A 15000-nucleotide genomic window follows, 5' to 3' on the forward strand; every position below is an offset into this window, starting at 1 on the left:
TCTGGTGTTTAGTGACCGCGTCCGGTTGTGTGAACGTTGCTCTGGTAGTCTGATTGCCGTTCTCCTGCCTTGTTGACCTGTGATGATTGACTCATTGACTGTCTGACTGACTCCTGGTGTCGTTTGTAAATATTAGTTGAGTTTGTAAATGTGAATATTGGCATAAGCTCCAGTACAGCCCCACTGCTCAGGCTTGTGATCGTAGCTCTGGTAGTGTGTGATCGTAGCTCTGGTGTGTGTTATTGTGCCTCGCCTACCTTGTTGCTCTGTGATGATGGATGGACTGATTGACTGGACTAATATTTACAAAAGACACCAGGAGTCAGTCAGTTTGTAAATATGAATATTAGCATAAGCTCTACAGACCCAATACTTAAGCAGTTTTGTCAGTCAGTTGCCTTAACTGGGCAAGTCACTTTTGTTACACACACACACACACACACACAAACACACACACACTTTCTTGTCCTTACTCTCTCTCTCTGTGTGTGTGTGTGGAGTAGTGTTACCCCTCTACCTGATCACCTGGCTTCTGCTGTAAATAATGAATTGTGCCCATAGGTGTGTGTGCTCCGTTTTCCCACTGCAGACTGAAACTCAACCTTGTGTGTGTGAAGGGCATAGACTGTCTGTTCCTCAGTAGCTTACTATTGAATTCTTCTCTGAAGGAGCATCTTGTTACTGTGCTGCAAGCAGAGCAAAGCTTTTGTGCTCCAACAATAACATCAAACAACCCAGCACCCGCATCTAACAACCCAACACCCGCATCTAACAACCCAACACGTGCACTTCCCTTCTACTGTCTGCTTCCTCCTTCTACCACTCTCTCCTTCAACGACACTTTGACCAGTTTTCTTAAACTTCTGCATCCTCTGGAAGTAGCATTTAGTGTTACCGAAGGCTTCCTTTGCAATGTAGTTGTTTGTCATTTTGTAAGTCGCTTTATATGAAAGCGTTTGCTAAAGAAATAAATGTGAATTTTCTTTTGAGTAATTTCTGTTTTAAATGACCCGTGTTATGCTTTGCTGCATCAGAGATCATTGTCCTGTTTACAGTGTTTGTGTTGTTGTTCCTGCTGCATCCACTGGTTTTAATTCATCTCACTGGTCAATGTGCCTGTGTCTTGACCTGGTTTTCGTGTGTCCGTGTGTGTGTGTCCGTGTGTGTGTGTCCCCGTGTGTGTGTGTCCGTGTGTGTGTCCATGTAGAAGGATGACTCTCATAAAAGCCTGATGAGCAACGCAAAGGGCCACGCTCTCTTCCCCAGTACGCCTGCCCCCTACGGAAAGGTCGCGACCTTTGCCGATTTCGAGCGACCTTTGGCTCCACCCATGCAGAATAGTCCTAGACAGGAGAGAAGGGAGGAAGGTGGGCGGACCTCTGCCGGCATCAACCAATCATCTGCTCCCAACAACCAATCATCTGCTCCCAACTTCACCGCATCGCTCCCTGACTACACATCTGGAGCTCAGAGTGTGGAGAGAGAGGTAAGAAGGACTATGGTTCTGGTAAAGCCCTGATCATAGTCCACATCTTGCTATAATTGGGTCAGCAACAGAACAGCAGTCCTCCATAGTCCACCTTCTATAGGCAGTTCTAAACCAGAACCATAGTCTATCTTTTGTGATTGGGACTATAACTAAGTCTTTGCCTTTTAAAACATGAGATCAGGGGGGCGCTGCGGCGCAGCAGGCTACAGCGCCCGTACCATGTACGTGTCCAAGTGCCCACGGGGACCCAGGTTCGAATCCGACCTGCGGTCATGTCCCGATCCCACCCCATCTCTCTCTCCCACTCACTTCCTGTCTATCTTCACTGTCCTATTGGAATAAAGGCAAAAAGCCCCAAAAAATATACTAAAAAAAACATGAGATCGGATCTGATCCAATCAGATTCTATTGGCTGTCTTGCTGTGTGAGCAGTTTGACTGTGGATGTGAGCACAGCAACTGTGCCCAATTTAAGTGTGTAGTGTGTGTGTGTCACTATGCCGTAGGCGATTGAAACAAATTGCACAGTGTATGCTTGGCTCTATGAACCATCAGCAGGCAAATTCTAAAAGCGCAGACCAGCTGCTCCTACTACTTGCATTCTAGAGCCGCATTCTAGAGCCGCATTCTAGAGCCACATTCTAGCACATTCTAGCTTGTAGCTGTGGTTCCTTCTGGCCTAGTTAATGTTGGTGGATTCAGTCCAAATCAACACTCCAGCACACCCAAACTCTCTCCTGTGCTTGAGTCAAATAGAGGACTGGTGTTATCCATTGTGTTTTGGAATCTGATCTTCTTTGAAGTTAGTGTCATGGAAGTGCATGGTACATGCCTTTGCGTGCATTTTGTGTGATGTCAGGTGTGTGTGTGTGTGTGTGTGTGTGTGTGTGTGTGTGGTGATGCAGTAGGTGAGCTCCAGTTTCTTGCAGGAAACTCATGACACAGGATCCTCAGATGTAACCTTCTACTTCTACTCCTGTTCTCTCTCTCCTCTCTCTCCCTCTTTCCATCTCACTCTTTCCCTCCATGCCTTTTCTCTCTCTCTCTCTCTCTCTCTCTCTCTCTCTCTCTCTCTCTCTCTCTCTCTCTCTCTCTCTCTCTCTCTCTCTCTCTCAGGTGCTCCACAGTGACATGCGAGTCAGTCTGAACCAGAGACCCAACACTGGTACGGACTTTGGCTTCCAGACCCACTGGGACTCTACTGGCGCACGCATCACGGCCATCCAGCCAGGTAAGGGCAGCACCTGGGGACACCTGCCTTAGGACAGGTGAGGTCAGGGCAATGCTCGGGTGAGCACAGGTTTCAGGTGAGAAGAAGGGCATGTTGATTCTTTGGCTTCAGGTCCCTGAAGTTTGCTCCAACAATGCACAAGTAAAGGTGTTTTTTAAGGAGCTTATTTGACATATTTACAAAGTTAAGATGAGTATTTTACGCTTTAGTTAGTTGTTGGTACGCTTTAGTTAGTTGTTTAACCTTGTATGTGTTCAGTGCTTCGTGGGTCTGGGCTCAGCTTGCTAATTCACCTTGTGCAACCTCAGGAATGTGAATCTAATACAGTCATCTTAGGTAACTGTGTGAAATGCATGGCTTTTGAGAAGTGACCAGTGCATGTTGATTAAAGGTTGATTTTGTGCTCCTGATAGTTTAGTCCATTTGTAAACTGGTGTTTTCTTCAGTGGCTCGTTTTGTGGTTGTATTGTTGCTCCTCAGTTGTGTGGTGGCTTAGGGAAAAAGCGTCTGCCAAAGGAATAAAGGAGTGTGTGTGTGTGTGTGTGTGTGTGTGTGTAGAGAGAGCTGTGAAGGTACATCATTCAGTGCATGGCCATGGTAAAGGAGTTTGATGGTTTACATGGTTGTGTGTGAGCGAGCGTGCTCAGATAGCTGCGGAAGAGCACGCCATCCTGGTACAGGTGTGTGTCCTCTGTTTTAGCTAAGGGGTACATGCATGATTTATGTTGAGTAGGAGAGGTGTGTAGGTGTTACTCTGCATGCATCAGGAGGATTAGTCGGGGGCAGCCGTGGCCTACTGGTTAGCACTCTGGACTTGTAACCGGAGGGTCGCTGGTTCGATCCCCGACCAGTAGGCACGGCTGAAGTGCCCTTGAGCAAGGCACCTAACCCCTCACTGCTCCCCGAGCGCCGCTGTTGTTGCAGGCAGCTCACTGCGCCGGGATTAGTGTGTGCTTGTTTGTGTTTCACTAATTCACTAATTCAATGATTGGGTTAAATGCAGAGACCAAATTTCCCTCACGGGATCAAAAAAGTATATATACTTATATATAGTGTCTGCTGGCTTGAGGGGACATAATGCACCCTGATGTCCAGCTCTGGTCTGCTCCACTGCGGTAGCAGAATCCCATAACCTAGATAGCCCCTGAGACAGGACAGGACGCCCAAAAGTGAGTTCCCTTCGGCCTCAAGTCGCGTACAGACAGCCGACGATTCACACTTTGAGAGTGATTTAGTGTACTTATATGAGATTGATTTAGTGTAACTTAGTTACTACGCACAGCGTTGCTTAGGTGTGTGTGTCGTCAGGCATGAGGAATGTCCTCACTGGTAACTCAGGTGGCTCTCAGGTATGTTCTGCTCTCAGGTATGTTCTGCTCTCAGGTATGTTCTGCTCTCTTGGAATGTTCTGCTCTCAGGTATGTTCTGCTCTCTTGGAATGTTGTGGAATGCTGTGGTTGGTATGCAGTTTCGGTGGATCTGGGCATTTTGCTCTCTGCTGTTAAGCGGTTATCTTGGTATGAATTTGCCCGTCCAACCAACCGGTAAAGTACTGTCCAGAGACGCCAGAAACCCGTTGATTTGATCCTCTGCTGTGCAACAGCTGCACACTAGTGTATTGACATGATTGCAGTTTGTAGAGCTGCCCACCGTTGAGGGTTGGGTAAATGAGCCCTTTGACCTTTGACCCCCCCCCCCCCCCAGGCAGTCCTGCGGAGCTGTGCCAGCTGTGTGTGGGCGATGAGATCCGGTCAGTAGGTGGGCACAGTGTGGGGCACATGAGCTACACCCAGTGGAAGGACAGCATGGCCCAGGCTCTCGCCAAGGGCAACCTCCTCATGGACGTGCGCCGCCATGGACATGCCGGTGAGGCCCGCTCTGTGTGTGTGTGTGGATGGGTGCGGGTGTGTGTGTGTGTGTGTGTGTGTGTGTGTGTGTGTGTGTGTGTGTGTGTGTGTTTGTGTGCCGGTGAGGCCCGCTCTGTGTGTGTGTGGATGGGTGGGGGTGTTTGTGTGCCGGTGAGGCCCGCTCTGTGTGTGTCTGTGTGCCGGTGAGGCCCGCTCTGTGTGTGTGCGCGTCTTTGTGTTTGTGTGTGTGTGTGTGTGCGCGTCTTTGTGTGTGTCGTTATGTATGTCTAGAGGGGTGTGCGTGTGTCCAGCATGGGGCTAAATACCACATTTCAAATGTCTGTGTGTGTGTGTCGTCCGTCTTGAGTGTCACACACACCCCTTTTGTGTGTGTGTGTGTGTGTGTCTGGTTTCTCGGTGCTGTAACAGCAGTGGTGTAGCTTTAATCCTCCCTGTGCTAGAGTCAGCAGTAGATGTACACCTGTAGGTCAAGTCACCATAGACAGCTGTGCTGTGCCGTGCCTTGCCTTGTCATAGACCCCAGATGAAGGCCCTGTCTTCTGTAGACTTGCATGCAAATGCACATTGTTCTTGACCATTTCTTCATATTTCTTGGTCAGTTTTGCATGTTGGTCTGTGAGCGGGGACAGCCAGTTTCCCACGCCAGGGGTGTTGGCTGTTCTTGTGCACCCTCTCTAGTTAGGGCTGTTGGCTGTTCTTGTGCACCCTCTCTCTCTCTATACACAGGAATAAAACATTAGATGGTCTTACTAGAGGTGTAGGTCTGCTGGGCAGTTTGAAATACTTGTTTCCAGTCTGGGTGTGGAGGTTTGGGAGTGTGTGTGTAGATGGATATGAAATGTGTGATGGATGTCTGAAAGGGGTGTGTGTGTGTGTGTGTGTGTGTGTGGCTGTGTGTGTCTTTTAAACTTGACTGTGCTATGTGCGACTGCTTTAATTTAGTTGAAAGCTCTGTGTGTGTGAGTGAATATGCTCTGTTATGTATATGTATTGGGTGCTTTGGGTTAAAGTGTGTTGGTCGTGGGAAGCTCTGTATTTCTGTGTGTTTGTGTGTGTGTGTGTGTGTATTTGTGTGTGTGTGTGTGCTCTGCTATGTGCTACGTATTGGGTGCTTTGGGTTAAAGTGTGTTGGTTGTGGGAAAGGTGGTCGGTCTGGTGTCCTCGGTTTCACCCAAAGCAAACCTCCAACCATCGGGCTGAAAAGCTGGCTAACCAGGGTGGCTTCCTTGCTTTCTAACCTTTTGGAACTAAATTTCCTCAGCACTGACATTTTCCTCTATTCTCACAATAGTTCATTTGCATTTAATTTGTTCACGTAACACAATTTGTCACGTTTTAACAGCAATCCAATGCATACAGCACAGACAATGTGGTTTATTTGTATACATTAAGGCCTCTCGCTGTGTAACCTTATATCCAATAAGATCATGATCATGATGATGATTGTGACTGACTTGAGGCCATCCTGGTGTTTGAAACCTAAAATCACGTCAGACAGATTTGACTGATTTTGCGGCTTTTCTGTCATTTTGGTCCCCTCGGCGTTGGCGGCGCGCTCGTGCGTGCGTGTGTGTGTACACGCCACGCTGGGCTGCGCTGTGTGTCGCAGATTGGGGCTGGAGCGGCCATCCTTCCCTGCCGTTTAAAAGCCATAAGACCCTCAATCTGACCAGTGCGGATTCAACACTTGTAGGTCGCCCCGAGCACTACGTCGACGTCCGTCAGGACCCCAGCATCACCGCGGCCCCTGCGGCCGAGCCCTTAACTAACGGCCTGACCTACAACGTGAGTACCGCCGTAGAACTCCTCACAGCTCTTCAGTGTCCAGCTCTGCATGTGTCCGTATGTGCGGTGATGTAGAAAGGGGCCCAGTCGGGTCTGACCTTGTTGAGTGTCCTGTCAGATACTGTGTCAGACTAAAACCAGTGGGAAAGTCCTAAAGAGGTAAGAAGTGTTGTTTGGTAGGGCTGCAACAATTAATCAATTAATTCATTAGTCGTTCACTATTAAATGAATTGTCAACATTTTTGGTAATTGTAAAACGGTTTGTGTCTCTTCTTTCTTTAAAATGTGCTTCAACTTAAATATGTTCTGCTTTGCTTCCTGCTCTGTGTCCTCATTTTCTGGCAACTACTTGATTAATCGATAGAATGATGGACTTTCAAAATAATCGTTGCGGCCCTATTGTGTGAAAGAGAGAAGTTATTACTGTGGAGAAGAAATCACCATTTAGTAATTTAGTTTGTTTATGAAGGGTGTGAAAGAGCAGTCTGAAAACTGATCCATCTCAAACTGAGATTGTGTCCGGGTGGATTGGAGAGCCACAGTAAACTATTGATAGAGCGATGGGGAAATATTTTATTGTGTTGAGATATTGTGTTGTTACAGGGTGTGGGACCCTCCGAAATAAATGGTGGTTTCCACAAGGAGGCTGTGACTTTGAGAAACAAAGGTAATTGCACTGCTGTATCACCACACTCACACCCACACTCACACCCACACTCACACTCACACCCACACTCACACCCACACCCACACCCACACCCACACCCACACTCACACTCACACTCACACTCACACTCACACTCACACTCACACTCACACTCACACTCACACTCACACTCACACTCACACTCACACTCACACTCACACTCACACTCACACACCAGCAGTCTGTGCTGGCCACTGACACATGACCTGCTCTCTCCTATTGCTCTGTGTAGACTATGAGCGCATTGCTATGAAAAACCGTAGAAGGAGGCTAGAATTTTTTTCAGGTAAACAGCTGAGTGTGTGGGGGGGAAATCGGTGCTTTGGACTTAATTATGATGGTGTGTGTGTGTTTGTAATGGGAATAAAAAGCTGAGGGTTATTTAATTCAGACTGGTTCAGAAGGAATGAAATTATTGGCTGCTTACATAATTTGATTAAGTTAATTAACGTTTGTGGGGTCTTAATGGCTGGTTTTGTCTTAATTAATGTGTTAATAACATGTGCTGCAGTAGGAGGGGGCAGTCTGTTGGGGTTGGTGACGTTGTGCTGCCGTAGGAGGGGGCAGTCTGTTGGGGTTGGTGACCTTGTCTTCAGGTTGTGCGGCCGTAGGGGCGGGCCGGGGGGGGGGGGCAGTCTGTTATTTATTCCATGTTTGTTATAGAGCATCTCTTCACCCCACCTCAGCTGCCATCCAAACACTCTCCTTGAGAGCCTCATTCCGCTCCAGTCTTGAGATGCCTTATATTATATATGTGTTGGCCCTGTAATGTCCTGCTCTGTGTGTGTGTTGGTAAATGTCAAATGTCATGATGTCGCCTCCCCAGGAGTCCCTGCATCAGGAGTGAGCTCCTGGGTCTATCTCTGTGGTAATGCAGAATGAGATTGCTGTGGTTATTTGCACTTCTGTTTGGTTTGTTTGTTTGTTTGTTTGTTTGTTTGTTTGTTTGTTTGTTTGTTTATTTATTTGTTTGTTATTTATTTGTTTATTTATTTTAAAGTGTGTGTATTAGTTTAGTTTACACTGTGCTATGGAGCCGCATGCTGTCCTGGATGAGAACTTTGACTGTAAAGACGAGGCGGGTGGGGGGACTTCTCAGCTGCCCTGTAGAACACAAAGCCGCTGCCCTGTAGAACACAAAGCAGCTGCCCTGTAGAACAGTAGAACACAAAGCAAACTTCTCAGCTGCCCAGTAGAACACAAAGCAGTTGCCCAGTAGAACACAAAGCCGCTGCCCTGTAGAACAGTAGAACACAAAGCAGCTGCCCAGTAGAACACAAAGCAGCTGCCCTGTAGAACACAAAGCAGCTGCCCAGTAGAACACAAAGCAGCTGCCCAGTAGAACACAAAGCAGCTGCCCAGTAGAACACAAAGCAGCTGCCCAGTAGAACACAAAGCAGCTGCCCAGTAGAACACTAGAACACAAAGCAGCTGCCCAGTAGAACACTAGAACACAAAGCAGCTGCCCAGTAGAACACAAAGCAAACTTCTCAGCTGCCCAGTAGAACACAAAGCAGCTGCCCTGTAGAACACAAAGCAGCTGCCCAGTAGAACACTAGAACACAAAGCAGCTGCCCAGTAGAACACAAAGCAAACTTCTCAGCTGCCCAGTAGAACACAAAGCAGTTGCCCAGTAGAACACAAAGCCGCTGCCCTGTAGAACAGTAGAACACAAAGCAGCTGCCCTGTAGAACACAAAGCAAACTTCTCAGCTGCCCAGTAGAACACAAAGCAGCTGCCCAGTAGAACACAAAGCAGCTGCCCAGTAGAACCAGAGAGAGTCCTCATCCACGGCTGTGTTTGTGTCGCCATACCTCAATGACTGACATGTGGAGTGTTGTGAACCCGTCCTGCAGAGATTAATTTGACCCTTCGCAACTGAAAGGGACTGAAGGGCCTTCAACCTGTGTGTGTGTGTGTGTGTACGTGTGTGTGTGTGGCTCAGCAGCGAAGGCTTTTAAAACTCAATGCCGATACAAATCTGACCTGTCTGTATGCTAAAAGCCTCCCCTGGTGAACCGCTGAAATGTCATAGATAATTGCATTTTCAAGAAGAGTGTTATGGTCTCCAGTTATTTTTAAACGTATTGGTGATCAGTCAGAAAAGGCATTCTCTCAGGCAGAAACAACAATGTAGGCTCTGATTGAAGGAAATCAAGCAGGATAACCAGTTTAGATGAGCAATGGTAGTTTAGTGTGAACCATCAGTGAGTCTTTGAAGTGCTTGCCTGTGCTTACACATTCTCCCCTGACACAAACTCTCTTTGACAGGAGGATCAGAATCAGCCATATCTGATGTAAGTGTGTATAACTTCTCTTCTATGTGTTTTTAGTACGTGTTCATAGATTTGAAATGTTGACGTGTACTGGTAGATTTAAAATGTTGAAAGCTGACCGCTTCAAATGAGGCCGTGTAAAATATGCAGGAGTGTGATATTCTAATTTGACGGCTTTCGTACAGCCATAAACTGCAAATGTAAATAATGGGGTTTCTCAGAGGAACACAGCAGCATGTTTGCATGTGATTAATGTTTGCATGGTTATCTCCGTCTGACTCATCGTCATGGTTACGGACTCCTCAGTTGCAGGTGCCGTCCATCAGTGCGCCAGCTGGCCGCTGGTCCTGGAACCCGGAGGAGGACAGGAAGAAGCACGAGTCCTGGCAGAGAGAGCAAGAGCGCCTCCTGCAGGTAGCCAGGGGTACTGCATGCGTAGGCTGCACAGCTAAGCTGTTCAGTGGTTTAGGTTCACAGATACACATGACTAAAGGCTTGTGTTCTGTCAACTTTGGGTTGGCTTATGACGGGAAATTGATGTTATGCAAAAAGACCTTAGGTGTGTGTGTGTGTGTATGTGTGTGTGTGCCACAGGAGAAATACCAGCGTGACCAGCAGAGGCTAGAAGATGAGTGGAGACGAGCCCAGCAGGAAGTGGGTGGTAACCATGGCGATGGACTCAGGGGGCCAGAGGTGAGGGTCTTGTTTTTCTCAACGAGGGAAATGTGTACATGCTGTACATGGCCACTCCGAGGAGCTCCCCAGTTCGCTGGGAAGCTGCGGTCAAAGGTGTCTAGTGACCCTGCACAAACACATCAGATTTACTGTGCTGTTGGCTTATTCTGTGCAATATCCTCTGTTTAAAAATGTCTGCAGTGGTGCTAATTTGTGTTGTGGCACAATACAAATTACATCACAATCTCTTAACCAATCACACTCCCCACCCCCTTCAGGAGCTCAGAGTCTTTGAGGTGGCCAATGCCGGCACTCCACGACCTTTTTCCCGCCAATCCGCTTCCTCACCATTTGTGACCTCCAATCAGTCTCCAGAGGAGGATGGGCCTGTGAAGATGAGGGAGGAGCCAATACATAGTGCAGACAGCTTTCCATCAAAGGAGGCGGGGCTAGATGAGTGTGATGGCACCACAGCCAATCAGTGGTGAGGAGGGAGGTCAAGTGACCTTCATCAGAACACTGTAATGACTGTGCCCTCAGACTAACTGTAAAGATTATCATTACATAGATACATATTTTATGGTGTAGGCTACATGTTGTCTTTTGATAAGGTGTGATTATCATTAGTTTAGATGACCTTCAACAATCATTTGTTTTTATCCAGCCTACTTGTCTTCCTGCTGTGTAATCAGCTCTTACTCCTCAATGTGCCTTTATGCATGTGTGCTGTATTTGTGTGTGTGTGTGTGTGTGTGTTACCTCTGTGTGTCCATTGCTGTGTAAATCTGTGTGTGTGTCTGTGTGTGTGTGTGTGTGTGTGTGTGTGTGTGTGTGTTTTGTATCTGCGTGTGTGTTTGTGTGTGTATCTCTCTCTCTCTCTGTGTTTGTGTGTGTGTGTGTGTGTCTCTGCTCCTGTTCGTTTGCCGTGGCCTCCGTTGCTGTGTGCTTCAGGCCTGATGACTCGTACAGCTTTGCCACACTCGCTGCTGCAGACAGGTCAGTGTGCCAGGGCACCCAGTGAACCAGTGCCCACTGTGATGGTTACGCTGGACATGGGCATCAAACACAGGGCGGCCTTATGGCCTAGGGTCATTCGGCATCATTTATTTTGATCATAATTTATGAGGGTTCGTGAATATAAAAGACAGTAGCTAGACATTAATCTTGGAACACATTTGTATCATGAAGAGCAAAGCAACCAAGGGTTTAAACTGGAGAGTAGTTTACGTATGATTTACAGTTGTACATAGAAAATAGACTTGGGCTGCTTCCACACCTGTTTTTGAAGTACCGGTAGTTGAATCTGAATGAGGAGTGACACCCTAAGAGACTGGTCCATTTGGGTTTATGTGAACACAGCAATCACACTCTATTTCAGAACAAAACAAACTCTAGAGCGGTAGTTTATGCCTGGAACATCTGTTAAAATCAAAGCAATAATCTGACCAATATGGGAGTAATTTAATTGTGTTTGGAGTTTTGTTTACAAGTCTTGCTCTGCTCTAAACGTTGCTGTTTGGACACAAATCAAACCCAGGTACAAGCGCAACATTTTTAATGAGTCCGCCTATGATCTGGGATAAAATCAGTGTGAAAACCTTGTGATCTATCTCGGGGGGAAAACGCCCTTATTTTCACAAAGGAGGTTGAGCGTAAAAAGTAAAGAAAAGATGAGTTTAGAGGTGCCGTGGATGGAGCGATGAGTTTAGAGGTGCCGTGAGCCAGAAAAGTTGGGAACCACTGATCTATCTGAACATTGTCCTGCTAAATAACACTGCATTGTGCCTCTGGTTCTGTTTTTAAGCTCTTCCAGTATGAAACTGTGTGCTGGCCCTTTAAGGATGAGGAACTGGTGCTCTAGCGTTCAGTCTAGGTGTTCTGTATGTGTATGCTATAACAGTTTATAGTAAAGTCAGATGGCCTACATAAAAAAACAATTATTATAAGACATTCAAGTCTAAAGTATGACCGCTTGTTGTGCCTTGTCCTTTCTTGTTGGTCTACTTGATGAGCCATTTCAGTGCATTTCCCAGTGTGTTCATACCTGTGTGTGTGTGTGTGTGTGTGTGTGTGTGTGTGTGTTTCAGGACTAAGTCCAAGTCCACCCCAACACTGGACTCCTTTCACCAGCATGAAGACGGAGGTAAGTGCGGCTGTGGGATCTCAGACAGTCTAAAGGGGACTCTCCAAGTAAAATGGGACACAAATGTCCTCTTTGTTAGACAGAATAGCAACATAAAGCAGACAAACACAGATGTGTAATGTAACAAGTATACCATGCACTGAGCTGTTTCATGTTTATATACTTTCCTCTCTCTGGTCCTTTTCTGATGGCAACCTTCTCTTTTCGGTCCCTCTCTTCCTGACTGCCCTCTCATTGGTCCCTCTCTTGCTGACTGCCCTCTCATTGGTCCCTCTCTTGCTGACTGCCCTCTCATTGGTCCCTCTCTTGCTGACTGCCCTCTCATTGGTCCCTCTCTTCCTGACTGCCCTCTCATTGGTCCCTCTCTTTGGTCCCTCTCTTCCTGACTGCCCTCTCATTGGTCCCTCTCTTGCTGACTGCCCTCTCATTGGTCCCTCTCTTGCTGACTGCCCTCTCATTGGTCCCTCTCTTCCTGACTGCCCTCTCATTGGTCCCTCTCTTCGGTCCCTCTCTTCCTGACTGCCCTCTCATTGGTCCTCCTGTAATAGCGCCCCACTCTGATTGGCCCAGCTGGCGTAATGCTCTCCTGTGATTGGCAGGTGCGGTGCGGGTGGAGAAGAAGCTGGGTCAGCAGATGTCCCAGGTGGAGTTTGAGCGGCAGCAGATCCTGGCGGAGATGCGCAAGAGGACCCCGCTGAACCGGGACAGCAGCTGGATCCGCCAGCGCAGCAGCAGCAGCAGCCTCTACAAGGAGCCCATCAACCCCGTCAGGAGGTCAGTATGAGAAATCACAAGAGACTAACCGACAAAACACAGAGCCACGGGGGTTGAAATACACAGACTACTTAACAGAAAGACAGGACTGGACCAGACTAACAAGACAATAACTGGGAACAGGTGGGAGCAGAAAATGGAGGGAAAACTAATGAGACAGGAAGTACAGACCAAATAAGGAGATGGGTGGAGACAAAGACATGGTGACAGACAGGTAAACACAAAGCACATGACTCAGAACAATATACCGAATGGCCACAAGTATAAGTATGAGTATATATACTCTTTTGATCCCGTGAGGGAAATTTGGTCTCTGCATTTATCCCAATCCGTGAATTAGTGAAACACACTCGGCACACAGTGTACACACAGTGAGGTGCAGCACACACTAATCCCGGCGCAGTGAGCTGCCTGCATCAACAGCGGCGCTCGGGGAGCAGTGAGGAGTTAGGTGCCTTGCTCAAGGGCACTTCAGCCGTGTCTACTGGTCGGGGATCGAACCGGCAACCCTCCGGTTACAAGTCCAGAGTGCTAACCAGTAGGCCACGGCTGCCCCCAAAACGGGAGATCGCGTGACACCGGCCGCAACGGCAGCCGGAGCATCATGGCGGAGGTCACTCAGTTCTGTGTGTAGGGGTGACGCTAGTGTAGTGGATAAGGAGCTGGGTTTGCATGCAGTAGCTTGAAGGGGCGTTCACATTGGACACGGTATTCGCTGCGTTCGCCGCTAGCTTGCTCTTGGTTGAGGTGACGTCCCACAGATTTTTCTTGTGCTTGCCGCTGGGCTCAGCGCAAAATACCAACGACTCACAGCGCGCCAAGGTCAAAGTTCAACCTGATTGAACCGCGGCACGCGCAAGAGCGGCAAAATGCAGCGCTTTGCTCAGCGCAGCGCCAGACCAGTTTTTACCAAATAGCGCAAGCCATTGACTATAATGCATTTCATAGCGCAAGCCATCGATAAATAATATAATGTCCATGTCCATGCTGTTGTTGTTCCTTGTTAGGTGTAATATGATGTTATTCTTTCTTGGGTGTAATATAATGTTCGTTTTATTAATGTCTGCTGTTCCTTCTTAGGTGTAATATGATGTTCGTTTTATTAATTTCTGTGTCCTCTCTCCTCAGGTTTGAGTCTCTGGATGACCTGCACAGCGGTAGCTCCTGGACTAGGCCCTCCTCGGCCACCTCCAACCCCATGCGCCCGCACTCTGCCATGGGCAGCGTTGGAGGACTCCGGGGCCCCGGCCGCTACAGCATGGGAGCCATGTGGGGAGCTGGAGCTGCCGGTGGTGGTGGTGGAGGTGGAGGTTCCTCCACCCTCCCGGCCGGTCTCTCCGCCAGCTGCCTGAGGCAGGGGCCCTGGGCCCGGCCCGCCTCCACCTCCCCCACCCCCCTACAGGAGGAGACGTCCCCTCAGCGCATCAGGTAGACTACAGGTCACTCATAACGTCCCCTCAGCGCATCAGGTAGACTACAGGTCACTCATAACGTCCCTTCAGCGCCTCAGGTAGACTACAGGTCACTCGTAACCATAATGTCCCCTCAGCGCATCAGGTAGACTACAGGTCACTCATACAGAAACGAGGAGAGGCCACACACATCTCAAAAGCTAGTTTGCTGGGTCTAAAGCATACAGCTCTGGAAAAAACAAATGAAGAGGCCACTGCACATTTTTCTGATGTCATCCTACAGTTGCTGAGTGACATTTGAATGAGTTGATGGTCATATATTCAAAATTAAGAGACCACTACAAATTTGAATATGACCATCAACTCGAATGTCGAATGTCACTCGGCAACCATAGGATGGCATCAGAAAAAATGTGCAGTGGTCTCCAGAGCAGTTCATAGTATATAATAATATATATATAGTGTATATAATATAACATGGAGTCATCTGCACACCAAGGACTGATGATGCTAAGCGAATTGGGCAGAGAGAGAGAGATATGAGGTGGGATCGGATTCAAACTGGGTCCATGTGGACACTTGGACCAGAATATGGTGTGGACGCTGCAGGCCCTTGGACCAGTATGTGGTATGGATGCTGCA

At 48.0% G+C, this 15000-nt stretch overlaps 1 protein-coding gene across 1 annotated transcript in view; it reads left to right on the forward strand.

The window, feature by feature from the left end:
* lmo7b (LIM domain 7b) overlaps positions 1 to 15000 on the forward strand; it is a 43979-nt gene that overhangs the window by 25317 nt on the left and 3662 nt on the right. Inside the window, 14 exon segments of the mRNA XM_042081722.1 lie at positions 1208 to 1486; positions 2605 to 2719; positions 4424 to 4585; positions 6197 to 6372; positions 6976 to 7039; positions 7311 to 7364; positions 9350 to 9375; positions 9661 to 9768; positions 9949 to 10047; positions 10308 to 10513; positions 10981 to 11025; positions 12117 to 12172; positions 12772 to 12946; positions 14075 to 14374. Coding sequence (XP_041937656.1) covers positions 1208 to 1486; positions 2605 to 2719; positions 4424 to 4585; positions 6197 to 6372; positions 6976 to 7039; positions 7311 to 7364; positions 9350 to 9375; positions 9661 to 9768; positions 9949 to 10047; positions 10308 to 10513; positions 10981 to 11025; positions 12117 to 12172; positions 12772 to 12946; positions 14075 to 14374 — 1865 coding nt within the window.

Source organism: Alosa sapidissima, chromosome 23 (assembly GCF_018492685.1).
Source record: "Alosa sapidissima isolate fAloSap1 chromosome 23, fAloSap1.pri, whole genome shotgun sequence".
In the NCBI taxonomy this organism is placed as follows: Eukaryota; Metazoa; Chordata; class Actinopteri; order Clupeiformes; family Clupeidae; genus Alosa; species Alosa sapidissima.